At 40.1% G+C, this 27,778-nt stretch overlaps 2 protein-coding genes across 13 annotated transcripts; one reads left to right on the forward strand and one right to left on the reverse strand.

Moving 5' to 3' along the window:
- Positions 1-487: 487 nt before the first annotated feature.
- On the reverse strand, positions 488-14,164 carry HNRNPA2B1 (heterogeneous nuclear ribonucleoprotein A2/B1). 7 transcript variants are annotated; one of them, XM_066319042.1, is made up of 13 exons: positions 14,032-14,164; positions 8,862-8,972; positions 7,799-7,945; positions 6,319-6,529; positions 5,936-6,037; positions 5,766-5,846; positions 5,223-5,285; positions 4,635-4,754; positions 4,237-4,359; positions 3,127-3,209; positions 2,048-2,975; positions 1,675-1,805; positions 488-833 (listed from the first exon to the last, which is right to left on the reverse strand). In XM_066319042.1, exons 1-10 carry the CDS (start codon positions 14,059-14,061, stop codon positions 3,148-3,150), a joined length of 1,050 nt encoding a protein of 349 aa, XP_066175139.1. In that variant the 5' UTR covers positions 14,062-14,164; the 3' UTR covers positions 488-833; positions 1,675-1,805; positions 2,048-2,975; positions 3,127-3,147. The 7 variants fall into 7 exon arrangements, with proteins under 7 accessions (XP_066175139.1, XP_066175105.1, XP_066175148.1 ...); XM_066319008.1 differs by having other exon boundaries at positions 5,757-5,846; XM_066319051.1 differs by lacking the exon at positions 14,032-14,164 and adding an exon at positions 12,607-13,014 and having other exon boundaries at positions 5,757-5,846.
- On the forward strand, positions 13,204-27,778 carry CBX3 (chromobox 3). 6 transcript variants are annotated; one of them, XM_066319126.1, is made up of 6 exons: positions 13,204-13,546; positions 15,994-16,044; positions 19,776-19,918; positions 21,493-21,658; positions 23,013-23,107; positions 24,649-27,778. In XM_066319126.1, the coding sequence occupies exons 2-6, from the start codon at positions 16,021-16,023 to the stop codon at positions 24,773-24,775; spliced, it is 555 nt and encodes a 184-aa protein (XP_066175223.1). In that variant the 5' UTR covers positions 13,204-13,546; positions 15,994-16,020; the 3' UTR covers positions 24,776-27,778. The 6 variants fall into 6 exon arrangements, with proteins under 6 accessions (XP_066175223.1, XP_066175231.1, XP_066175188.1 ...); XM_066319109.1 differs by lacking the exons at positions 13,204-13,546; positions 15,994-16,044 and adding exons at positions 14,331-14,451; positions 17,814-17,963; XM_066319117.1 differs by lacking the exon at positions 13,204-13,546 and adding an exon at positions 14,332-14,451.

The following is a 27,778-nucleotide window of genomic DNA, read 5'->3' on the forward strand; positions in this document are numbered from 1 at the left end:
AGTGGTTTTGTTTGGTTTGGCATTTTTTGTTATTGTTCTTCTGCCCCCAGATGCAGCTATGGGTAACACAGTTCTGTACAGCAGAACCCTACATTCCAGTCATCTGTCTGTCTTCACACTAAAAGCTCTTTAAAAGTGAAAAGGAAAAAGCTCTAGTCCTATTGCAATCTGACAAACTGACTCAGGTCATAGTTTCATTAACAGGAAAGTATGAGGTAATATAAAGCACAGCCAAAAAAAGCTACTTTTAAGCACTTGTGTCCAACAGCAAAGACATGAGCACTTTAAATTTGCAGCACTGTTTCTCCCAAAAGAGAACAGATGCCCATGGTCAGAGAAACAAGTTCCATGAACACATTTGTCAAACTGATTCTGTTTTAAATTCACCTCAAAATGGAACGTTTCAAATCATGAAAGGGTCTAAACATAAACATTATTTAATGTTATATACGCACTAAGTTTTTATTAAGCATTACACTAGAACTACTTTTGGTATAAAAATACTTTATTTTAAAGCTATGAAAGTTATAAATATATGTAGTTAAACTTTCTACTCACAGAATGTTTGCTATTTTAACATTAGTGATTTGTTTCTCCTAACGAATCTGAATTTTATTCGAAATGTTTACAAGACATTTTTACTTTGATTTAAAAAACCCATCATTACAGGGAGCTGTACTAATTGTGATGTTTTATCAGTATTCATTTAACCTCTAGATTTTTAATGAAGGCAGCAAAAACAACTATTTTCTGATGATACAGAATTTCTTATTTCTTGAAGCGTTTCTGTGGTTGACCACTTCTTCATTAGTTACCTGCAGCATGGCACCTTCCTGCCAAAGAAAAAAAAAGTGTATCTGAAGATGTTTATCACATATGTCTAAACCAAATTATCAATAGGGGAACTTCAGCCATTTTTTAAAAAAAAAGTATAAGCAGTTCACTGGTGTGTCTAACACAAAAGGAACAGGACTTATGTTAGCTGAGTCCACGTTCTTCAGTGCATAGCCTTTTAAGAGGCTATCAACTTTGAAATTAAGGCATTTTTGGTTGCCCTTTTTTTTTTTTTTTTTTTGATAGGTTTTGTTGATTTTTATTTTAAAACCAAATCTAGTAGAGTATGCCACCCTTACTCTGAATAACTCATTCATTACTTGATAAATTTCCATCAATTTGAGGTGCAAACATTCAATGCAGTGAGAGTAAGGCTGACTAAATTTGGCACTAAGGTTTGTTAGCTGCAAGAACTATAAAAAATGGTGGAAACCTCAACATTCTAGCCAAATTTCAATTTACATAAATACATCGTACACTTATGAAATACCACCTGCAGTTTCATTTGAAGGTTTCACTTTCCCTCCTAAAGAACTGCTTATGCAGTTGTTAAAAGAATGGACGACACATTCCTTCACAGAGGCAGATGTATTCTGTGGTGCAATTTTTTCCTTACACGTAAACAGGCTACAGTTACTTGGGAACCTTCAGGATGAAATGTGTTATATAGAATAGATTACAGCAGACAAGACACGTAACAACATAGTTCATTTTCAACAGCACAGAACTACCTTCGTTGCATTACCTTGCAACCACCATAATGCATAGACTCCCAAGAAAAAAGAAAATGTTGCAGGATGCAAAAATAAAGTTGTATGATTTAATTAACTTGTGACCTACCATTTTAACTACCAACACCAGGGATGGAACCCTTGCAAAGCTTTACTAATGGACACTTGCAGGTCTCATTTGTTCAACTGTAGCAGTGTACAGTGGCAGCAGTCTATGCTTGTCCAGGGTTCATATCATAGCTAGATTCCAGTAGGAAAAAAATATGTTAAGTAGCTGAAATTAACAGATTTCTTTTTGTAAAAAAATTTAATAATACAAGAAAACAGGATTCACAAGTTTCTTTTCAATTTGTAATCGTTAACTCCATTCATTGCTATGTTAAACTACATAACGATAATCACTATACTGCAAGAATACTGTCATACATGATTAGTTTCTTGGTTTTGAAACATTAAGAAAGGAAAAGTAAATAAGATCTTACCTAAAGAAGTTTAACTGAAGCTTAGAACTATTTTGCTCTACACCCTCAGCCTTCGTTGCCATCCTTATAAACAATCTACCGTAGTTAAAGCTTTGCAGAGATACAGCACAGCTTTTTAAGACTGGCTGAACTTTTAGAGATGTTTTCAAGAGTTCTCTTGTACTAGACCTGCGTCCCTGGAAGAGTACCTTGCTGGGGGGGGTTCCTTTCCTTGCCATTGAAGAAGCAGCATCTAAAAAATCTAAAAAGGTGTTTCTCCTTGCAGAGATACCCCTTAAGTTACCTAGATATTTTAAACCTGGTAATTTACAGACAACATACTTTTTCTCACCGGCATTAAATTTTACACGTACAACAATAGCTTTGTATTATGTGGGACCTTATACTACCCACTCCTTGCCTTATTTTACAGTATTAAAAAAAAATCTAAAATTACACAATATTTCCTTTAGAATTATTTTATTAAAATCATAAATGTACAACAGCTTCTTAACTCTACACACGCACTTAAATTTTTAAAAGGAAAACGTTATGTCTTATTACACCATGATCCTGGCTAAAAGCTTTTCAAAACTTTGAGAAAAATCTTAAAAAAGGTTTCACATGTCACCTGAAACTTACAAATTTAACATTATCAAAGGAATGCTTCTACACTTACAAAGACCACTAGAAAGAAACAACAATTAAAAAGCTAAGAAACTGTCTCAAAGGCATTTTTACAATCCTTCCTCCACAGTAAGGTAATGTTATTAAATAATCCAAATCCATTCACAAAATGGCTCTCTGCATCTGCTCTGGTGTCTTCTGCCATACCACTGCATATTTATGCATGACTGAGATAAGTGTTTCCTTAACATTGTTATTTCGATAACCTGAAGCTGTTCTGTTACCTCTGGGCTCTCATCCTCTCCTATTTATACAGTGAAGCCTGTTTCAACAGAAGTAAAGAGTAAAAAAATAGGTTATGAAATTATTCATCTAACCATTTTTTAAAGGAAAGATAATATCCTAAAAAGCTTTTAACTCCTGCAGCTACTCTCAAGAATCACTGCAATTTTAACATTTAAAAACATACTTACCCATGGCATGCTTGAATAAACTCAGTAACGGCTCCTCCCTCCATATCCACCACTTCCTCCACTGCCCCCAGGACCATAGTTTCCTGCAGTTGCAGAACAAGAAACAGAATAGTCCCATCAGTTCATTTTTGAATCTAGGAAAGTTTTTGACTGGAACGATCAATCTAAGCTTGACTGAATGAAGAGTAACATCTGCTTTACTTCCAGTGACAACATATATAACAAAGACTTCTAACATTTCCTTGTCTTCCTCTAAAGAACCTCCAAAGACTGCCACAGGAAGCAACTAACTACATGCTGAAATCTTAGAAGATTCAACAGTGTCACATGTAATTTGATGCACTGTGCTGTCTTGAGCCTGTGAGTGCTGAATTTGCTCGCAGGCTAAACTTTAGAAGAAAGGGCTTCATGTTTCAGTTGCCATTTCACAAGCCTGATGATATTCCATATCAAGTAACACTTAAGACAACAAAAAGCAAGAAGCATCAGAAAAAAAAGACACAAGATAAAAAGAAATCACAGCAAATATTCTGGAAATTGACCAGACTCTCCACAAATAGTGTGAGCTGACAGCAAAGAACATGAAATAGAATCTTTAAACTCAAAATTGCTAAACACTGTGGAAAAGTACATTTTATCTGTTTCAAAATAATAATTTTCTCTCAGACAAGCTTTACAATCTCAGGATGAGACACTGAAGCCAACTTGCAGAAAAAACACAGGCACTGCAGTCCATCTCTTGCAGAAGCTATCCAATTTCTCCATATCCATCTTGGAATCATACAGAATGACCCGGGGGTTGGAAGGGACTTTTCAAGGTCATTTCGCTCCAACCCTTCTGCCATGGGCAGGGTTATCTGTCACTAGACCAGGATGCCTCAAGCCACATCTAACCCTGCTTTGATCACTGCCAGCGATGGGGCACTGACACCACCTCTCAGCAACCAGTTTCAGTGCCTCATCATCCTCACAGTAGATTTTTTCCCTAATATCTAACCTCAGTCTACTTTTTTTTAGTTAAAAAAAGTTGCCCCATGTCTTCTATTTCCCCACAAGTCCTAGAAGCCCACCCACTCCAGCTACAAGGAAAATAAAAGACATATACAATACCTCCACCATATGGTCCCCCCATGTTCCTGCTGCCACCAAAATTTCCACTCTTCATCGGACCATAATTTGAAGGTTGTTGGTTGTAATTGCCAAAATCATTATAGTTTCCACTTCCGTAATTGCCTATAATTACCAACACAAAAATGGAGAAATATCTGGATGAGCTAAAATGGATACAATACTCCAAGATACCCCATTACAAAAGCTCTAAATAAAGTACTAAATCACACATGCATTCCAGCACTGCATGCACGAAACAAGTGTTTTCATTCTATTTCACACTACTTGAAAAACAACAGCTTCCTTACACAACATATACAAACACCCCTCCTCCCAGCCTCAAATGACCTGCAGTAATTTGTAACTGAAATGCCTGAACGTTTTAATCCTAATGTTACCTCCTCCGTAGTTGTCATAACCACCTCCATAGCCTCCACCCTGGTTGCCATATCCAGGGCCTCCTCCACCATAGCCTCCTCTTCCTCCTCCATAACCAGGACTGCCACCAAAGTTGCCACCTGTGAAAACATAATCCTTTTAAATGAACTTTTCAATATAGAACGCACTCAAATTACACACAAAGGGTGTTCTCCTGCTTAGAAAAACAAAGAGAAAAAAAAAGTAGTTTTCTGAAGGAATTTTTTATGAACAGTGCTTTTTAAAGCACATACCATCTCCCACCCTAACTGAACTGTGACCAAACCTCACCAGTCAGACTGCCTCAAGACCTCAACTGAACATTTAATTAAGATCTTAATTTTTCCAGGAAATTTAAGACCCGCTCCTATCCTAAAGAAAACGGCTGTCCAAGAAATAACCATACAGTCTGCCATACGGAAATCTGACATAAGCAAACAACCATGTATACTTCTTAAAGCCAACAAAATGGCTCAGGTAATTCAGATACATTTTACACATATGGATATAAATATGCAAGTGTTTCTTCACAAGAGAAAAATAAATCACCACTGCAACACCAAACTAACCTCCAGGTCCTCCGCCATATCCATTATATCCATCACCAAATCCACGGCCACTTCCATATCCATCTATTGGGAGAAAAAAACCCAGAGGATTTCAATTTACCTGCAGCAAAGTGGTCAAATTCTCAAACCCTAATGACCTTAAGAACCAAATCTCAGAAATTATCAATTAAGAATATGTACAATTAACTTCAGAAAAACAGAAGTGAAACATCCAGTCATCGCTCTACATTTTTCCTTTTCTTGCATTTGGATTGTACCCAGTTTTAAAAGGTCAGGCAACACTGCACAGAATCAGAGAAATCTCTGACCTTCTTAGCAATAATTAAGTTTAGGTTACTTTGGGCTTTCAATAAAAGCTAAAAACCAATCAACCAAAAAGACCAAAACACAATTTCACTTGCAAATTACTTTTCCCAAAAATTCTCTCAATTGCTACAGCTGCTTTCAAGTTGAATAGCATCACAGCATACAAAGTCATGCAGAACCAGAAAAACAGTATTAATAAGGTAAAAAACGTAAATGCTACAAACATGCCTGTCTTACCAGCTCCCCCTCTGAAATTGCTGCCAGGTCCTGGACCAAAGTTGCCACCACCTCCACGAGCATCACCAAAACCGAAGTTCCCTGTATCAGTTTAACATTTGTAAGTAGTGTGATTGTGGGAACTGAACACAAACATCAACCACAAACTACTAACCATTACTTGTACATACCTCCTCTACCACTCCTAGAATTCTGAACCTCCTGCATTTCCTGTCTAGAGAGAGCTTTCCTTACTTCTGCATTATGGCCATTGATGGTGTGGTACTTCTGCACTGTAACCAAGTAAGAGGCTATCAGCATTTAACTGACAACAAGTCAGAATATCAGACTTACAGCCCAAACACATTCTGAATCATATAAAAGAACACAAAATACCATACGATTTTTGAACAAGGATGACAGTACTTATTTGAAATACATGTTCCCACACATTCAGGAACCTAAGATAAAGCAAATATACCGGCATGTAACTAAATCCCATTATTTCTAGTTTTACACAACCACCAAGGCTGCAAGAATCACTACTACCCAAGCAAAGGGTAAAATTACTTACATACAATTTTATCCACAGGATCATGGTCATCAAATGTAACAAATCCAAACCCTCTCTTTTTACCAGACTGTCTGTCAGTAATGATTTCAATAGTGTCAATTTTTCCATATTCCTCAAAGTAGTCACGAAGGTGGTGCTCTTCAGTGTCCTCTTTAATACCACCAACAAACAGTTTTTTCACAGTAACATGAGCACCAGGTTTTCCAGATTCCTGTTAGAAAAACTTTTAAATTAGCACAAACGAAAGCAATTTCACAAAGCACTACTTTATACTATGATTTCAGGAGTAGAATTCAGATAAACTAGGATTTTTCAAGCACTAAGGTACAGCCCTTTTATGAAGCATGACCTTGCAAGCTCATTTAGGGGGCCTTCTGAGAGAAAAGTTACATGGTTACTTGGGAGGTTTTTCCTCTCCCCTTCATGTCAAAGCCTTAAAAACACCGAAAAATGATACAGATCAACAGTTTGGAAGAACTGCAAGTATTTAATAAGTGAGAGCATGATTTTAGTAATTGTTTGAATAAAGATGCCATCAGCTTCTTCTGCCAAATTCCCCAAAGGCAGTGAACCCACATTCCACTTTTGCATCAAGGTCCTTCAACCTTAGCAAATTCACAGCTATGCATTTGAACCCCATTAAACAGTATACACACATACTGCTGTAATTACCTTTTTCCAAATCTAACCAACCCTGCATTCTGCAGAGAATGGAAAGAAAATTGGGATAGCTAACAGGGGTACCAGTGATTATGATTTCCATTTCCCTATACCTTTGGGACAGCTCATTCAAATCAGGTTCTTCAGTCCAAATGTATTAAAACCTCAATCTGGTAAACCCTCCCCCAAGAGCTCCTGTGTGGTGAATGGAACTTGCCTTATAATCCACCCTTCTTCCTCAAGTACTTCTGTGCCACAGTTACCTGGCTTACAGGTTCACCTTGTTCCTGTACACATACCCCTCATTTGTGTAATTTATACCCTCAAGTGGAAATCAAGTATGCCTGAGGCTAAAACCAGCCTAAGTCCACAGATGATTCTGTACATCACCACTGGAAAAGTTTCCTTGCAACATTCTCTGGTTTTATGTACCTTTTAGAAATACTCTAAAAATATCTTTGAGTAGTCAGAAAAGACTGACAGGAGTTTATTAATTTTAGGCTTGTAAGAGGATCTATTCCAAAGAAGAGTTACTTTGGAATTTGCATTATTACAGATATTCAACATGTTTGCAACAACAGTTTTCAGACCCCAGATATGTTCCTTGCAGACATGATTCCACAACCAGAATAACGTAACTCACTGTAATAATAGACATTACGTAAGTGACCAAAAGTGTGGGAAACAGTGCCCCAACTATGGGCTTTTAACCAGGTAATTTAAACCCAGTCAATTTCAAACAAGAACAAAGCCTAACTGTCTGACCAAAACAGGTATTTTTCAAAGCATGAGAAGTATCTGCTCTCAAAGCCACACTTACCTCTCTAGCCACAGCTCTTTTAGGCTCAACCACCCTTCCATCAATTGTGTGAGGTCTTGCAGCCATAGCTGCATCAACTTCAGCCATGGAAGAGAATGTTACAAAACCAAACCCCCTCGATCTTTTGCTTGCAGGATCCCTCATTACCTAAAACCAACAAAAACATTTAAACTACTTATACCTGTCTCATATTAAGCTTTTTGCTAACAGTATTTAGAGTAAGTATGTAAGCTTAATTTACATTTTCCTTGATTTGATTTCAAAATACAATTATAGTAAAGCAGCAGATTGTTGATTTAATGAGTGATACTGCTTGGCATCAAAGAAATTCAAACCACTGTTGTCCTCCAAGATTTAGTTAATTCAGAAATTCTGCTAGATCACTGATGTGCGTTTATGTTCGTTTTTGCAAAAGAAAAAACATGCATGTAATTTCTTTAAATCTTTATGAAGACCACAGACTTTAAATCTGTGCTAGGATGTACTACTCCCAAGACAATTCCGTAGAGAATTTCTGCCAGATCCACCATCTCTGTCGGTATTTCAAAGACACACACAAATGTGGTGCTCATGGATATGGTTTAGGAATGAACTTGTCCATGCCAGGTTAACAGTCAATGACCTAAATATTTTTTTCCAATCTTAGTGACTCTATGAAAACATCACAGAGGAAGGGATTCTTTTCCAGCTTTATTCAGGCTGCTTACTGCTTACCACAACACCAGCTGTTTGCCAAATGTTACCAACTACAGAGATGTAATGGTGCTCTGTGTAAGAACTTCCTAACGCACTTCAGCCACTGATACTGAAGTCCAACTACTGAAATCAGTGGTTAGAGATAACCTGGGAGAATTTTACAGAAAACAGGTTGTGAATACTCCCTAATGCTATCCAATTTGCAAAAGAAAAATGTATGTATACCGCTACAATAGACTCAACTGTGTATAAGCCAACCACTAAAATCTAATATTCCACCTTTCCTAAGCTATCCAGAAAACATGCTCCCCATTTAGAATTCTTACCCATTCCATGCCATTGCTATATATTAGTATGCTAAACTTACCACACAGTCTGTAAGTTTTCCCCATTGCTCATAGTAACTCCTCAAACTTTCTTCTGTGGTTTCAAAGCTTAAGCCGCCAATAAACAGTTTGCGGAACTGCTCCTTTTCCCTCTGCCACAGAAAAAAAAAAAAAAAGATTACATTAATTTCATTTAAAACACCTCTTCTGCATAAGCAAATCAGACACCAACCAAGATTTTCCTAAGTGCCAAAGATATTCAGTAGGATTTATTTTTAAAATGAGATCTGGCTCTTCTAAAGGTTCTACCCATATTAAAGAAATTAAGCTATTTATGCAATTCTGCAGGTCCACTTTTACAATACAAATTTCTTTAGTCCTTACTCCTGTCTCTCCCTCTCTAGAGACCAAGAACAAGGGACCATACTTAAAAGACTTCCAGAATATTCCTCTCAAAGACCCATATGAGATGCTTTTTAAAGGAAATGAAAATGAGAACTTTGGGGTTTGTTTTTATTACAGAAAATATGAATTAATTTATACTGTCTGATGCCAGGTAACATTAATTTCTAAAAGTCATTCTAGATTAAACTGTTTTACATGAATACTACCATACTATTCATCCAAGGCATTATAAGTAAAAATAAATTAAATACATTTAAGTATGTTCTGTGACAAGTTAACAATTCGCATTTTCTCCGTAATTACTAAAACAAATAAAAGTCAAGCATCTGTAAAATTAATCTAGGATCCCACACCACTGGAATTAGCAACAAACCTATATACCCTCAACAGGTGCAGCATTAAAATAATTCCCTTTAAAGCAGAAATGTGAATAATACATATTCACATTCACTAATATCATGCGTCCAGTAAGACTTTCAGAAATTTCCTTGCAGAGAGATCATCACTGCACTTGATCAGCAGAGATCTCTTATGCAATGACAAGCACATTATAAAAAAAAACCTAACAAACCCAACAAAAACCAGGACCAGTAATAAAGTAATGCATTTACTTTTTTGTGTTCAGTGGTAAACTAAAGCAGAAAGACCACCTTCCAACTTGTATCAGTTCAAAACAATCTTATAGTAGTTTTTTTTATACAATCCAGGCCTTTTAATTGCTGGTTTCTACATACAATAGTATCACTAGCTCACGTGTGAAATTTTCATACCAAACAATTTTAACAATTCACCAAAAAGCAGTCTCCTTCCATAGATTTATTATTTTGGAATCTTGTTTTGAAGAGAACCATTCTGGCTAGGGACAAGAGAACTCAAACCAAATCACTTCGTCTTTATACTGTAAAACTTTAAACACTAAAATCAAGAAAATCTGCTTGGGTGTTTGGTTGTGTGTGTGTTTAGTGTGGTGGTTGTTTTTTGTATAACTCAAACATTGCAGCAGGTGCAATTGACAAGCACAACATGATTAACTGTGCAATGGGCATTATGATTAAGTTTTAAAAGGAAATCAGAGAAAACTATGAGACTAAGAAAACAACAAAAGACTTCAGTGCACATATGCTTTTAGAACTATTAAGCCGATTTGCATGTAGACCTACAAGTTTTCTGAGGATGTCCAAGGCAAGCCTGGATCAAGATGCATATAACAAAAGACAATTACTGTAGGCAGTAACAAACCACGGTTTTTTTGAAATACACTTCCTTATTACCAGCTTGACATCCTGCACTCTGACAAGGAAGCCAACTTTCTCTCCTCCAAATACATACTCTATTTGAGACTGATTAGCCCAAATTTCACTTGAAAAGACTTGGAATCTGCTGCTGGATCTGCTTTTTTCTTCTAAGAATACAAATAAAGCTATTGCTGTCTCTTCCTTGCACAGACAAACAAAATGAGACAAGTTTAAAAGCAGCAGACACATCTTTTAAGTAATTTCCCCCCACCTTATCGCATAAAAGGAAGGAATGAAAGAACGCTGCATTGCAAACCAGTATTTAAAATACCATATATTCATCATATGTCATAATGCTATTTATTGAGTAGAATGGCAGACAAAAATATTTAAACAACAATACTAAAAAAAATTTCCTTCAGTTCTGCTGCTTCAGAATTAGGGACCACTTGCTTACAGTTTCATAGGTCTACAAAAGACACATTTTCTTGTATAATGAATTGCTATGCATTTAAAAATTAACATAATAATAATATGAGAATCAAGAAAATTTAATAAGCAGGTAGGATTTTTCCCTGAAACATTTACCCCTGAAAACAGCTATAAACCTGTAAATGGAATGCAAGGGAAGAATGGACTCTATCAGCTGTAACAATGAAAATATACAACACATAACTAACAGACACTAAACAGAATACTAATACATTTTACAGATGTATTCAGGGTCATGCTCTACCCAGAACAACATCTAGGCATCACGCATGTCAGAACACAACAGTAACAAAATTCATTCCCAGTTCTTTAATGAAACCCACTATGCGAAAACAGCACACACATGCTGCTCCACTAACAGGCAGACAATCTCTAGATGCAGAGAAGCTACTTGTCTTAAATGAGCCAGTTTCAAGGAGCTCTAGTTAGGCTAACACTAACCTCCCACCAGACTGCAGAGCTCTGCCCATCTTAAGTTTGTGCTGGAGGTGTAAAATGTACAGTAACTATCATCATGCCAGTACCTATTACAATCCTGAGGAAAATACTCTTTTGGTAAAGACAGAGATGCCTAATACCTACGAAGGGCCACAATACAAAAGCTGGAGGTAACACCTCTTTCAAGATTTCCACAGTACTCCCCGTAGAAGGAACCAAGCGCCAGAAGTAATTTTTACAACCTCTGTAGGATGTTCATCCGTGTGTATGTTAAGCTTTCCTTCACAGGCTTAAACCAACTTAAAAGGACTGGAAAACGCATAGCATTTACTGAAAAATTAATCATCAGTGCAAGGAAAGGTGTTTTATGTAGAGTAACGTGTGCACATACAATCCACGCTGACTGCGGAACTAATAATTCGGGCAACAAAAATGTTTACCGGAGACAAGCGAAGGGACCCCTGAACCCTAGGACTCTGCAACCCCTCAGCAGCTGCCCGCCCGCCGCCTGTGGCGGCCGGGACACAGCGGCCGTGCCGGCTCCGCCATGTGGCGGCACCAGGAACACCGCGGCCCCGAGCCGGGCGGGGAAAATGGCGCCCGGGAGCAGCCGCCGCCTCCAGGGAGAGCGCTGCGACTTGCTTCGAGCGTGCACCTACACACACGGTACTACGTCCTCTCCGACGCTCCTCCTCGCCCCCGTAGATACCAAACGCTACAGCTGGCCCCCGCTCTGCCGGAGGGAACCCCGCCGCCCCTCGCAGCCACGAGTCTCGGCCAGGCCGCCATTTTACCCCTCCCCCTCGCCACCGCCATTACCCGCAGCGCCGCTTCGGCCGCTCCGCGCCTCGCGGGGCCAAGACGGCCCCTGACCCGCGGAGTCCCGACTCCCCCTCCTCAGACGACACCTCAGCAGCAGCGCAGCTAATAGCCATGGCCACAGGCTCAAGAACACATGTCCGCCATGCGGGGTTACCGCAGCTTCCGCCGCCTTGCCCGGCTGCGCGCCAGCCCCAGTCGCCGCTTCCAGAACCTTCCTCTGCGCAAAGACATCAAGCATCCGCCCCGTATTGCGACCCAGCGGCAGCGCCCGGACTTGGCGCGGGCGGCTCAAGCTTGCTTGTAATTCCCAACCCCGAAAAAATTCACTCCGTCTGTACAAGCAAACGCGTCTCCCTCCTTAAAAGCAAACTATAAATCCTCCCATTCCACGTACCATGTTCTTCATGGTTTACGTATTCCTGCTCGAGAGTACCGTAAAACCGGTCGGTAATGGCTGCCTGAGCTGTTACGTAATTTGAAATTCAGCTCCGTGTTAGCGCCCTCCTACTCCAGCCCGGGCTCGCTTCCGAGGTTTAATTATTTTAAAGAAAACAAATTTTAAAAAATTTAAAAAATAAAAAAAGCCAGGATCTGGAGCTTAAATATCTCCAAAGGGGCTGCAGTTTTGAATAACGCCCCTACGTGTTTTTATTGTGTAATGAAAACTCATCGACTCCGTTAGTAATGGCCGTCTCCGAAATGAGCCGAAGGAGCTATCGTCGTCGAGCTTATCCGCTTCGACAGCCGCCGGAAAAAGCCGAACCAGGAATGGAAGCCCATTCGGCTCGCTTCGGTAATTTCCGGAATCTGCCGCAGCATGCGAAAATGGCGCTCGGCGCCACCTCGGCAATTTCCGGAGAGAAAGACGCAGCAAGTCATTGACTACTTCAGCGAGCTCGGCAGTTTCCGACAACCGACAGGCTCGCGAGACGTGCCAGAGCGCAGCCGAAGCGGCCTCAAACGTTGCTGGCACCGTGTCACTTTTTTTGGTTTGTTTTCCCGGAAATTGACAAAAACCCCGAAGGCTCAAACCTGGGGGTTAATAGTAGTCGGGGGCGGCTACGCATCGCCCCCCGAACCCTCGCCCTGGCCCCCTTCCCCCTCCGCCCGGACAGGAGGAAGTGAGAACTCGACAGATTTTGGCACTAGCGCGGCACATCGTGGGGCACCGGCTGAGGGAGGCGAACTTCGCCGCAGCCCTCTCCGCTCTAGCCCGCATCGTCGGCATCGGGGGTGCCGCCCGCTCCACCGCTCTTGTTCTCCTCCCCTCCTTCACCCCCCTCCCTCTCTCCCTTTTTCTCTCTCCGGCGGCCCTGCACGCACCGCGACAAAGGGTGAGTGCTGCCGCTCCGCGCGCCACAGAAATGGCGCTGGAACGGCTCCTTTCTTCCCGCCCCCTCTGCTCCCCCTCCCTTTCAGCTTCACCGCGGATCCACCCGTGGATCTCCTGCCCGCAGCGAAGCCTCCCCAGCCGACACTCCCGACCCCTTTTCCTGCTTATGAATGAGTTCTAAGGCCCAGAGCCCCGTTGCTTTCCTAGTCTATTTCCCCCCCTCCGCCCCTCGCTCACGCCCGGGCCTCCCAGCCGCAACGCGGGAAATGGCTGCGCTCCAAGGGGGGGGGGGGGGGGCATCCAACCGAGCTTCAAACCCACCCCAGCGCTGCTGGCCCGGCCGCATCGATCGAGGGCCTCGCTCCGCAGCGGCGGGAAGCATCGGCCCGGCGGGCAGCATCGGCCCGGCGCACATTCGCAGCGGCGGCCATGATGGCGGCCGCGGCTCTCGGGGTCCGCCAAGCCCGTCCGCTCCCCCAGACTTACCCAGTCGCTTTCCCTGTCGCCGCGAGGCATCTTCCTTCTTTTGGACGCCTGGCGCGGTCCTGCGCTCGCCCCGCGTTGGAGAGACGTCTTGGCCCCCCTCCTGTGCCGGCGGCGACGACGGTCGGAGGTTGTAGCGGCTCGCGCGTAGGCGGCGGCGGCGTCGTGCGCTCTGCCCCGTCACAGCCGCCGGCGCGCAGTGCTCGCCCAGCCCAGCCCCGCCAGCCACCGCCGCGCCGCTCCCCGCCCTCCGCCTCCCGCCCTCTCTCTCTCTCCCTCTCTCTCTCCCTCCCTCTCTCCCTGCCCCCACCCCCCGCCTCAGCCCCCCGCGGATGTCGCTGTTGCTGCCGCCGCTGCTCCTCAGTGCGCGCAGGGCGGGAGCCAGGAGGAGACAGGAGACCCAAGCGGCTGGGCACCATTGAAGTCTGTATCCTTCTCTCTCTCCCTCTTTTCTCTCGCTGCAGCCGCCTCCTTTCACGCCACTCACCCTCGAGTCCCCTTCCCTGACTCCCCTTTCCTCTGCGGCTCGCTGCGGGCCACCGAGGGAAGATGCGGAGCGCAGCCCGCCCGCCTCCCCCCACCGCTGCTTCTTCCCCACCCCCTCTTCCTTGGCAGTGGGGGGTGACGGGCGGAGCGGGGCTGTCGGGGGATCGGGGCTGTCGGGGGATCGGGGCCTCGGCATCCGCACGGGAAGGAGGAGGACCCCCGGACCAGCGGGCGCTGTCGCCCCGGGGAAGGAGAGCAGCGCCGGGGGCGGGGGCAGCGGCACCCGCGCGGCAGACAAAGCCGGCCCGCCGGCGGTCCCTGCGTGGGCCCAGCCCGGGGGAAACGTGAAGGGGCGGAGGAAAGACGCCGTGGAAGGGGCCCTGTCAGCTACGGCGGGAGCGGCCCGGGGCCTGCGTCCCCGTTACCTCGCCCGGGGCGGCCCCGCCAGCCTCACATGCGCCCGCCGCAGGCCCGAGGCGCGGCCGCCCCCAGCAGGCCTCGGCAGGGCTGCCTCTGTGTTCTGGTGGGGGGGCGGGGGGGGTGCCACTGGGTTTTTGGTTTGTTTGGTTTGGTTTTTTTCCCCATTTCTGCTACCTCTCAAGTGGGGGGATACAAGGCAAGACCTTCGGCACTGGCGCCCTGGCCCCGGCCCTTCTCCCACCTCGCCTACCCCAGCCCGTGGGACTGCCAAAATGCACCTCCCGTGTCAGGGGAGGATTGGGCGGGATTGCTGAGTCCGGGAGGCTTTCTGGCCTTAAAGGACTTTTCTGCCGTACCTAGGCATATGGGGAATTCTAGCAGTTCTATAGCCCGCTGCTGGGCGGGGACAATACATGCCTATGGAGCTGGTCGGTATGAGAAATGGCATGGAAAAGGGGATGGATTGTGTTCAACGTAATTTGCATAGGTTAAATATGTATTATGTACATCTTAGCTGAGTTAATATTGTTCTAGGACCTTAACTCTTGCAAACTTGAGAATCAGAAGGCAACGTTATAGTTGCATTAAGATAAATATTTGTTGTTTATAAGAATTTGCTATCATGTAAGAATAATGGGTGATTCGTTATACCACATGTATGTATCTGTTCCCTGTCAGATTTGCAGTTAATATACCTTAGGTATATCTTCGACTGCTAGAATCTGAACTCTTGTTCTATTTGGTTTAAGGAAATACGCATCCCTGATGGTCCTCCCCCTTTTCCCTAGAAATATGTCTATGCTTTTGAAGGCCTTGGGAAAAATCTTTTTTCAACCCTATATACCACCTTGTCAGTATCATTTATCCTGGCTAGGCTAATGGTGCATTACTGGGTTATGCCAGACAAAGTAGTAACCTACTTTTTGTTCTGGATTTAATCCGTGTAAGAAATGTTGTATGCAATGAATACATGGGGGTTGGAGCAAGGACCATGCTTGTCTTGGGATGCCTTTCTTTGAGTAATGCAAACTTCCTTTTAATTGTCATGCATTTTTCTAGTAAAAGCTCTGCAAGTCTGCAATAAAAATGGCCTCCAATAAAACTACATTGGTAAGTTCATGCACACCTAAAGTATATAAGGATTTAATCAACATATTTTTCTTCAAACTTATAACTTGGCATCTCCATTTAAAAGATACATCCACATCTCCCCTCCCCAGCATTATTCTGACCAAAATTTCAGATCCAGAAAGTAAGGCTACTAGAATGGACATTGTCTTTGGTTTTAATAAATCTGCCATTTCTAAAGAGAAACTTGTTGGGAAAAATGTGTGAAAGGATTCTGCACTATTTCATCTATCCTACAATAGAAAACACTAAGGATTTTTTTTAGCCTCCTTTCAGCATACCATGTAATTCATCATACATGTAAAAAAATTAAGTCCAGATCATGTGCTCATTTAATTTCTCCCAGTGTATTTGGAGAAAACTATTTGCCTGACGAAAGGCAGTCTTTACAGATGAAAAGTAACATTATTGAAAAATGATGTGGCATATTTTAGATGCCTTTTGAAATGATTTTTAACAAATAACAGTTTCTTTGAATTTCATAGGAGCAGAGATTATCAGATGTCAACCCCTCCTGGACCATTTTAATGATGCATTCATGGATCTCAAGTCCTCTAAAGCTTTGCTTGACATTAAAATATGGACTCCTAAGGGCAGTTGGTTGCTGGTTACAATTCAACTAATAATGATACATAGTTTTATGACAGACCTGTAGAAGTATGATGTGAGATACATCTGAGGTTGAGATGGGGAAGTAAGCAAAAAATGTGCACAATTCAAAACTTCAATAGCAGAGCAACTAGTTTATAATACACTCAAAAGGCCTGTTCCTAAATTAACAAAATTTATTAATGACCTCAAAATATATTCGAAGCTTGTATTAACTCCTGGCTTAGAAGTGCAATGGAGTGCTTCCTCTGTGTTGTACTGTTTTAAATTTTTTCTCCAAGGTGAATGTCTAAACTTTCTGTTAGTAATTGATTGTCCACTTACCCTAATTTGAAGGAGAGAAGGAGTTAGCCAGTCTGGGGAGGGGTGCTTTGGAGAGAGGAAAAAAATCTTAAAATGCAGTATTTTTAATCTTTTGATGTTGAGAATTTTGCTGCACAGGTCAGGAAAATCAGTTATGGTTCCCATGGGAACCATAACTAATTCTGCTTCGTTATATATTTGCATGCAAAACCTCAGTGTGTTAAGGGATAGGATAGCTCTAGAGCTGTAATTCCAATTTTCTTATATCTTGTATGTTAAAATTCTACACAGTGTCACATCAGTGTTTAACCTTGCCCCTCAAAGAAAGATTGATTATCCATACATCTGCATCTGTCATATGCAGTGTCATGTGACTTCTGAATGCAGAAAGAGAAACGAGCTATGCATGAGCCTTCAATGGTCAAATGCCCAAGTTACAGCTTACAACATGCAACCCTAGAGAAAAGAGCTTTAGGGGTCAAGTGGACATTTAGTATGCTTTAACTTCAGTCAGGTGTCACAATTTACTTGTGGGCTGAGATTTGCATGGGCTTGTATAATCCCAGAATGTACAGGTTTTTAACATGTTCAGTATTTCTGCAGGCTCTGCAATCAAGTGTTATTTTAATAGGCTCAAGAGTTTGAAGAGCAGTGCTGATGCACAAGACCTAATAAGTCTCTAATATTTAAAACAGAAGCAGCATACTATTTATTTTGCTATTTATTACTGCACTTCAAGAATAAAATACAGACCCCATGACATTCATTTTCCTCTGTGGAAGATACTTAAGATACTTAAGTCTTAGAAAGTAAAAAAACAAATTGTTGCTTTGATACAGAAATCCAAAACATTGATCTTTAAGTGACAAGAATTAGTGAAGCCGAAAAGAGTACCAGAAAACAGTCTTCCATTGAATCAAAGAATTTTAGCCCAACGGAGAATACAGATGGAGATGTTCCCCACTTGTAGCCTGCTTGCCTCATCACCAGTAATTATAATGTTATTACTATGGTATAGTGAGTCTGTCTTTTTCTGTGTTGTCGTTTTTCCCTCTGCTACTTTTATTGTTTGTTTATTTTTTGTCATATCTACCCCTTTCTATTTCACACTTCCATTTTTTTGAAAGAAGCTGCCCTCATAGAAGCCTTGGACATCTTCATGTTGTATTTCCCTTTAATATCAGTCTTGCATTCTTTTTCCTGTGGAGGCCAAAAAAGCCAATATGCTTAAGTTACCACTTTTCAGACATGAATGCTGTGGTCAAAATACACCTGGGATATACAGACAGGCACTAATAATCTAATTGGAAATACATGCTCTGTTCTCTCTTCTATGCTCTCAAATTAAAAGGATTGCCATGTGAGATATATAAAGAAACTTTCTGTTTAAATGAGAAACTAGAAACTTTCCTCTTTGTTGTTTGAATCTTCAATTTATGGGTTACTAACCATAAAGATTAAAGTATTTTGGGGAGGGAGGGAAAAATTAATTATGAAAAATAAGGGGTACAAAGACAGGGCTTTGGCAAGAGAATCATCTTCCAGTCTTCACTAAAAGAAGACATTTTTGTTCTAACATACTTTTTTTTTTCACCTTTCACTACATCAAGACAAAATTCTACTCTAAAATTTTGAAAATTTCAAAATTGCAGTATTGTCAAACTAACTCACAATAGAGAGGACTAGAGAATGGGTATCAAGCAAATAGAGATGCTTTGTGATATTTGCTTGTCTGTGTTCCTGTTGTAGGGGAAGTGCTTTAGTGAGGAATTAGTTCTGTCCATTTTGAATTAGGGTGCTGAATAACTCTATGTTTTAGGAGCATAATGCTTAGTTTATGGCTGCCAGTTGACAATTTCATTATGAGGTGCAGTCCAAAATAGCAAACAAACTGCCTTTGGTCTGCTAGTCCTCCAGAAATGTGATACAACATGATAGGCTTGTTCCAACTTTTTTAAGATTGCAAACAAGGAAATTCTGAAATGTGTCCTTCTACTGCTATTTAATTGTGCCTTATTAAACTGGGAATGCCTTGAGGATGATGTGGATGTAATATTTATTTAAAGAACTTAAGAATATTTCCTGAACTATCAAATGTAAACTTTAAAACACTTTAAAAGTTTTGTAAGTTAGCAAAATTCCATGTATGTGTTAAGTGCTGTACTTAAGTGTAGCAGTCTTAAAAGTATGCACCTTTGTGACATCTCTTTGTAAGTTACATGGGTGCATGGCTAAGAATGAGAAGGGACTGCAGTAATGGAATGCTCCTAGCATGTGTCCTGTTCAAAAGCTGCGGGCTATTGTTGAGTATTTTGCTTATTGTAGCAATAGATCATGAACTTTGCTGCCATCAGTTTCTCCTTGTTTTTTTGGTTTTTTTTTTTGGAAAAGGTGGAAACCACCTTTTTTCAGCACCATCTCTTTTCTATTTTATGCATTTTCACAGTTCCCTTATTACTTCTCTTTACTTCTGCCTTGCCCTCTGCCTTTTCACAGGCATAGAGTTAACTTTTAGATGTTTCCTGATGTTTTGAGCATGTAGCACTGAGAATTAAATTTTTAACGGGAGTATAGTTACTGAGTATGTGGACAAAAAAATTTCACATTTTTAAAAACTGGTGTTGGGTATCTCATTAAGCATCTGAAAAAAACCCAAAAGATTAACATGTCTTGCTCAGGTTACCTGACCACATGCACTAACATGAAAGGAGTCTGAGCTTCTGGCTTTAGTGTTCATAAGCCAGTGAAGTAATCGTGTAAGGAAAAAAAAAGAATAATGTCATTCTGAATTTCTTTTGTAGCACAAAATGGGAAAGAAGCAGAATGGCAAAGGTAAAAAAGTTGAAGAGGCAGAGCCTGAAGAGTTTGTTGTGGAGAAAGTCCTGGACAGACGTGTTGTAAATGGAAAGGTGGAATACTACTTGAAGTGGAAAGGATTTACAGAGTAAGGCATTGCTTTTTTTTTTTTTTTTTTCTTTTTCTGATAGAATGATAAACACCATTGATTTGAAACAACTGTGCAAAGAGGAGATTGGATGATGGGCATCCACTTTAAAGAACCTTGAGGGAAGGACATCCATAAATGCATAGTCAAGTGGGACAGTCGAGTGTGAAAATAAAATCAAAGATAATGTAGTTCATGGTTTGTGCTGTATAAAATATTTGAGGACTTTTACCAAGTTCTTAGTGATTGTTCTTTTACCACTCTGATAGAGCTTGTGGTCCATAGTTATCAAGGTAAGATAGACTGACAGTTATCATCTATGTAGCAGGATGAATGGTACTCCTGAGTAACAAATCATGCAGGAATGCAAAACTGCAGGCAGCTCTGAAGCAGATAGTTTGTTTATTACTAATTTTTCTGAACTTTTCTCAAATTAATTGAATTTGCCTGTGGAATGGTTGCCTTCATTAGGCACACTTGAAAGGAATTTATGGGTGTCTTTCCCAGGACTTACAGTACATGAAAACTTTACAGTAGGCTGAAGAAGCTGATTGTTTAAGAAGGAATGTAGTTGTGCCTCCTTCCAGTGACACTCTGTGGCAGCTTGCTTTACCAGCTGAAAGAAGATCATGCACCTTGAATTTGTGCATAAATGGTTATGTCTGCAGTGATATTACTGTTAAATACCTCCCAAAGTGAGTGCATTGCAACATTGTGCACTCTGCCACCTGAAAAGTGTGTAGCGATGTGTGCAATAAACACAAAGTACAATGTGTTTAGTATTTGAGGGTCTGATTTGAACTTGTAATAATATTGTGACTTGTAATAATATTATAACTTGTAATGTTATTGTAATGGAAAATAATTTTTAGGTATCCTTCTGGTATGATAGTGCTGTGCCAGTATTTGCCCATGAGATGCATAGTGGTTGTGGGGAACATTCATGGACTTCTTAAAATTTTAGTTAGCAAGATGCATACTCACTGAAACATATGCAGTGCCCAGCCCTGCCCACCTTTGTTCCCTCCTGCAGTCAGCTAGCTGAAGGAAGCAGATAGTTCTAGGTATAGTTGTGTTCAGTGCTTGCAGACAACTTTAGAGTGTTTCTCATACCTGAAAGCTTTATATATTTATATATACTTAGGCTGTTTGTAATGACTGCTGTGTCCAGTCTGTTCTGTGTAAGTATTAGTGCTCATACCATATTGTTTGTTTTCACAGACAGTCTTTAGAGGAACCAGGGAAGTGAGTCAGTTTAAATAGACAGCTAAGTTTTGGTAGGGTGCAGATTGCTTGTTTCAACTCTTATACCCCACTGAGAACACAGGTGTTAATAGAGCTGCTTTTTGTGTTACCTTCAGATTAAGAACAATTGGTTTTCAATACTAGTGAAGTATCCCTTCAATCATCAAATGCAGTACATGAAGGCTACTAAAGGTGGCAAGATAAATGTCCTTAGGGTTTAACAAACCTACCTCATATAGTGAGATAAAAATTGAGTTGCTTATTTTAAGGGGGCTAGTTTTGCCTTTTTCTTCTTCACCTAGTTTTACATAAATGTGTGTGTGTTTCAGTGCTGACAACACATGGGAGCCTGAAGAGAACTTAGATTGTCCAGAGCTAATTGAAGCTTTTTTGAACTCTCAGAAAGCTGGTAAAGAAAAAACAGATGGTGCCAAAAGAAAATCTTTGTCAGATAGTGAATCTGATGATAGTAAATCAAAGAAGAAGCGTGATTCTGTAAGTATGTGTTCACGTGTTAAGCTTTTATTTCCTTACATCTCTCCCCTACCTCTCCATCCCCCCAAAATAATATTGTGACTTTAAGGGAACTGCACACTGATTTAAAACTGCAAAATTTCATAGCATCTGGATCTTCAGTTTGAAAAGGATATACATTGATTGTCATTAATAAGACTGTCCAAATGGTTAGTAAAGGATGATTGACTGACATGATGATTAAGAGTTCTTACATTGTCCCTTAACACTGAATAATTGAAAGTGAGACTGGTTAAGAGTTACTAATTTATGGTATTAAATGATAGGTTTATATTAGAGCAAAAGGTCCATGAATGGAACAAAAATGAAGTTCTGGTTTGCTGCTGTATTTAGTATAAGATTTTGAATAGGTGAGTGGCAAGGTGACAAAATGTGAAAACCAATCAGTTACTTAGACTTGGACCAGGCATGATGGTGGAGAAGGAGTAGAAAGGGTGAGTGAGAAAAGCTTACCTTTCCTGAGAGGTCTGAATTTCTCCTTCAGTTTAAATGAGTGAACAACTTGACACATTTAGTGCCGATATATACAGAATAATGCACATGTAGTAATGTGTTCAATAGTTCATGGTTTTTTCCGTAAACTTTCGGACTAGCAGTTTGAAATGCTGACACTGCCAGTCATTTTCATGTACTGAAGACAGCAGGTAGTTGGACATGTGGTTACTGTCAAAAAGGTTGGAAGGCACCAGCAAGAATAGTTCATGAATAATACAAAGAATATTTTGCTTTCTGTATACAGTCAGTTGTTTGGCTTCATCTGGTGCAGTAGTGGCCACTGTCTCTAAAAGGATATTGTGAACCTGTAAAGGAGCTAATACGGGAAATAGTTGTGATTTTTTTTTTTTTTTTGTCACCAGTGTAATGGGAGTGAGCTAAGAGGAGTTTAGGTGTTCCCCAAGGGTGCAGTTTCATTGTTGGTTTAGGCAACCCAAGCCTGTTGTTTTGCTGAAAAGGATGTGGTCTTTCCACTTGTAGGCATGCATTTTTATTTTGCTACTTTTGTTATTTTTACTGACCATGCTTGTCAGCTTATCTACTGAAATGACTTTAGATCATTTGTTTCATCTATTATGTTTTCAGAACATAAAATCCTTTATTATTACCCTATCTCTAAATGACTTGGCCTGAAGATTGGTCATGAAAAATTCCACATCATCTTCAAACAATAATATGTAATTATAGATTTGATGGGGTTTTAAGGTTATATTTTTTGATACACACACACATACACACACATGTATGTACAGAAATTTCTGTATCTAGCACCAAAATAGAATTTTGTGTTAAACTAGATAACCATCTTCTAACTTACTAGGTTGATAAACCAAGAGGGTTCGCAAGGGGTCTTGATCCTGAGCGGATAATTGGGGCTACGGATAGCAGTGGAGAGCTTATGTTCCTCATGAAATGGTAAGTCTTACATCAATAGCTTGTCCATAAAGGGAGGGCAGGCAGCTGCACTTAGGCTAAAGAGACAACTTCATTTCAGGAGTAAGACACAGAAGCTGGTGGTCTCCTTATTAACCTTGTATTGTTAGAAAAACAAGCCTTCTATATGCAGTTAGGACTTAATCCCTCTTCCTTCAAAACCCAAAATATCTTTCATTTCTGTTGGTTGAGTTTTACTTTGAAAGGTAAATTCTGATAAAATAGGGAGAAATTGGCATTTGTATGAAAAAAACTGAATCTTGGTAATGCTCTTGCAGAGGGAATGGCAGGCAGAAATCCAGCTTTACATGTTTCAATAAGCAGAAGCCAGCTGCTGGGTAGCCAGCTGTTTAACCAAGCATAGTGCCAGCTGTTCTGCATGCATCAAAGTGGAATTGAAAGCAAATAGAGGAGAAAACAGAGGTAGAGATGAAGAATAAACAATATGGAGAGGCTTGACATTATGGGCTGATAAGAGAGGAGAGTCATGTTGGGAGTTTGTGTTGTTGGGAGGGTAGGTGGGGACCAGCTTCATTAGTTACAGTGTTGGAAGAAGCATTTCTTGCTTTGTGAACAAATGGGATAAAATGAATGCTTCTTCCCAGTGTTAAGAAAGCAAGACACTGAATTGACATTTGCTGAGAGTCAGATTTCTTAACGTGATAGGATAAGAAGGGTGGCTTTCCACAGCCTTTGAGAAGGGCAGATTTTCAGAATGGAGTCAAATGAGTGATCTCCTGAGACGTTATTTGTCTTGTGCTTAGACTGCTGAAGATTAATGCTGTTGGAGATTGTCTCCCTTTTGCCTTCTCAAATTCTCTATAAATTCTGTGTGAAACTTAAAAACATTGCAAAACAAAGATTGTGAGTGTTGGAATTTCTGTAGTGATAACTGGCAAAATCAAACACAGAGGACTTTTTTTTATTTTTTTTTGTTTAGTTCAGTTACAGTTGATTAGTTTTTCATAATTGGTAACAAACACAAGTAGAAGTTTGTATGCACCAAGCTGACTTTTAAAGGCAGCATACACTTGAAAATGGAATCTGAAGCATGTCAGACTGGCAAGCTTGGTTTGTTACCCCAAGACTGCATCAAGAATAACAGTATGAAATACAGGAAGTTACTTGCATAAACGGTAAATGTAATCTGCATGTAAGTATCAGCTTTTAAGATTGGTCCTATTGATTTTTAAGTCTTACTTTGAAGCTTTGATTAATCTTTAAAAGACAAAATTAACCAAGTTTTGCTTCCTCCTTTACATACTGCAGTATGTAACATTATAACTGATTCCCTTTGAACAGTATTTTTCTTTCAAACAGAAAAAACCATGGGAAGAACAGTGGAGCTATGAAACCTTGTCATTACCATTAGCATGGAAAGTTTTGATAGCTTTAGTGAAAGGTATACTGGAAACTAATTTCTAGCTGATATTATTTTCGGAACTTAGGATTTATCAAGAGCTGCTAAATGTTTTGAAGTACTGATTGTTAATTTTCTTAAATCCTGCTCTCTTCTACATCAGGAAAGACTCTGATGAGGCAGATTTGGTGCTGGCCAAAGAAGCTAATGTGAAGTGTCCTCAGATCGTAATCGCTTTTTATGAAGAACGGCTAACTTGGCATTCATGCCCAGAAGATGAAGCACAATAATTGTTTGCATTGCTTTTTTTATATATAAGAATATTAAAACCTGAAATTTGATTTATTAGCAATGTGAGAAGCATACATTCTAACAAGTTTCAAATTTGATATTTTTTTGAAGTAGTATGTTTTGCATCAACAGCAAGTAAATAAAAGCTTTCTGCAACTTATTTCATTTATCACAAGAGAGCATTTGATACTACTACTTCCTCCATATTAGGTAAAAGGTTTTATAAAACATCGATGAACTTCCATAGTTATTACAGAATCATAATGAATGTCTAAACAAACTCACAGATGTTTTGTAGTCTTCTATACTATTGATGTGCATGTATCTTCTTTACCCAAACCTAGCCCTTTAAACCAGTAGGGTCATTCTTTTTAGTATTTGGGATCGCTTGGTCTTAAGAAGACCAGGTGAAAACTAACTTTGTAGTAATTTGAATGTTATCAGACTGTATATTGTTTACTTTATTGTAAATACTGGTGAACAGTGGTCAATAAAATAGTTTTATATTCTTCCTTTATACTGATAGGCTGTGACTCTTTTGAAGCGGGGTATTTCTCAACTTTTGATATGTTAAACTCAATTTGTAATATATTTAACTGTAAGTTGTTTTCTTGGGGGTAGGCTAATTATTAATATTACCCCACTGCTACTCTTACCACAATACTGGATAAAGTGCCAGGCTTTGATTATTAGTTGGGGGTTTTTTGTGAATAATGCCTGAGACACTTTTTTTTTCATCAGGAAGAGCCTGTAAAATTATTGTGCTTTGGGTACTCCTGTAAGTCACAGATGGCAACCACACGACTTAGGTACAGCAGTAGGTCACAAGGCCAAGTAGCCTCTGCAGGCATACTAGGAAATATTTGACATGTATTGACAGTATTAGCCCGTGCTTTAATTTCAGGTCTTAATAACAGGCTACAGTGTACTTTAGGACTGGTTCAGATGGAATTATTCTTCAGGCCATCACCTGAAGAATACTTACATAGCTCAGCTTTTAAAGTAGAATATTTAAATGAAGATGCTTAACTCATATATTTGGAACAGAAGACTTTCTTTCTGTTTCAGATTGAATTTTAAAATTAGCCCTATAATCAGCTGCTTGGAGAATACCTTCAGAAGGGCGAAAGTAAAGGGTGGGGAACTAAGGAAGAGTAAAGTTGTCATTCATCTTTTCACTTGCTTTTATCTACACACCATCTTTTCTTTGTGTTTTGACTACCATAGTATAGTTTGCTTTAAGATGTGCATATATGTCAATGACCAAGAATAATTCAGAATTATCCTTAATTTACAGTTTTGACTATAAATAAAAAACCATAATGCTGTAGGATACTGTCAATGTTAATAGTCTCACAGAATGGTTTGGGTTGAAAGGGACCTTGAAGATCTTCCAGTTCCAACCTGCCTGCCATAGGGAGGGACACCCTTCACTAGACCAGGTTGCTCAAAGCCCTATCCAATCCAGCCTTGAACACTTCCAGGGATGGATTATCAACAACTCTGGGCAACCTGTTCCAGTGCCTCACCACCCTCAGAGTAAAAATTTCTTCCTGTAATATCTAACTTAACCCTATTCTCCCTTTGAAGCCATTTTTCTTTGTCCTGTCACTACATGCCTTTGTAATTCCTCTCCAGCCTTGTTGTAAGCCTCCTTTAGGTCCTGAAAGGTTCTCTAAGGTCTCACCAGAGCCTTCTCTTCTCCAGGTTTAACAATCCCAACTTTCTCAGTCTGTCTCCACCGGAGAGGTGCTACAGCCCTCTGATCATCTTTGTAGCCCTTCTCAAAGGTGAGACAGTTGGGATTGCCTGGGTATGTTTTTTCAGAAGACTAAAAAAATATGGATATTCCTGGAAACTCTCATATAGTGTGCACAGCCTGAAGAGTGAAGGAAGGAATCCAGTCTGTGGTTGATGTTCTTTTGATACTGTTTCACAAATAATTGCTATAATTATTTGTACTTTAAATAGTTTCAAAAGCCATTTATATTTTGAAACAAAGCCTGTCACCACAGAAGACCTACTTATAGTTAAACAGCAGTGGCTCAACTTGCTATGTGAACTTTTTCCTAAAGATTTTTTATTACTGGTTTTGGGCAAAATTCAGTCTTTATTTGTGGCTCTAGGAAGAATCTGATACCCTTGTTAACATGGGGTGCCTTGCACCAAATAATGATAATTTTAGCACTTAACTAACTAACTAACCTCTCTTGCCTGTTCCATAGACAAATCACCCCAACTTTGTTATGTGTTTAAGCCTTCTACAGAGTTCATGGCTTAATTTTTGGGAGGCCTGTAATAGGAATATTTATACACCTAGTATATAGGATTCTGAAATCCTTGCTTTTTTCATCCAGTAGCTTGGTAAACACATGGGCTAAAGAGGAATTCCAAAGCAGCTTGTGTTCTCCTGCCAGTTTCTTCAGTATGGAGTGATTTGTAAAGAGTCTTAAAACTGTTCCTGTACAAGTTGCATTTTACTGCCTGAAACTTTGCAGTTTCTGTAACTCGTTTCAAGTGTAGATATCAAGTCTGTGTGAAGTTGCTGATTTGAAGCGATACAGGTTAAACAGTTGTTTTTAGTTACTGGTTATTGTTAGTGGTAGACAAAGATTTTTGTTGAGAGATTGGTTCTCCTCAATTTGTAACCCTTAAAATACAGATTTGTAACTAGATACAGCTTTTTACGTTATATTTGGCTCTTCCTTCTGACTCAATAAAAATACACTGTATTCACTATTCAACAACTTTGCAGCTTGTTAGACAGTTCTTTAGATTGCTGATTTTTTTATGTTATGATGGTAAATATGCTGACTAGTATTTGTTTCCTTTTTTTTCCTCCTCACTTTGTGTCAAACTGAGTTTTTCTAGTAATGAAATGCAACACTTTAAAGTTACAAGTTATGTAAAGTTATGCTGAATGTGCTGCATACATAGGCAAAAAGTTAACAAATGTTATTAATTTAAAATTACCTGATTAAATAAATGAGATATCTTCTGTA

The sequence above is a fragment of the Sylvia atricapilla genome, chromosome 1 (assembly GCF_009819655.1).
Source record: "Sylvia atricapilla isolate bSylAtr1 chromosome 1, bSylAtr1.pri, whole genome shotgun sequence".
Taxonomy (NCBI): domain Eukaryota; kingdom Metazoa; phylum Chordata; class Aves; order Passeriformes; family Sylviidae; genus Sylvia; species Sylvia atricapilla.

Coding starts and splice junctions, on each gene's coding strand:
- HNRNPA2B1 (XM_066319034.1), bottom strand. CDS start 14,061: ATGCCTCGCGGCGACAGGGAAAGCGACTGG. Junction 7,946..8,861: donor GAAAACTTACAGACTGTGTG/GTAAGTTTAGCA, acceptor TGTTGGTTTTAG/GTAATGAGGGATCCTGCAAG. Junction 3,210..4,236: donor GGGGGGACCATATGGTGGAG/GTATTGTATATG, acceptor CTGCAACTGCAG/GAAACTATGGTCCTGGGGGC.
- CBX3 (XM_066319091.1), top strand. CDS start 13,975: ATGATGGCGGCCGCGGCTCTCGGGGTCCGCCAAGCCCGTCCGCTCCCC. Junction 21,659..23,012: donor CAAAGAAGAAGCGTGATTCT/GTAAGTATGTGT, acceptor CTAACTTACTAG/GTTGATAAACCAAGAGGGTT. Junction 23,108..24,648: donor CTTATGTTCCTCATGAAATG/GTAAGTCTTACA, acceptor CTTCTACATCAG/GAAAGACTCTGATGAGGCAG.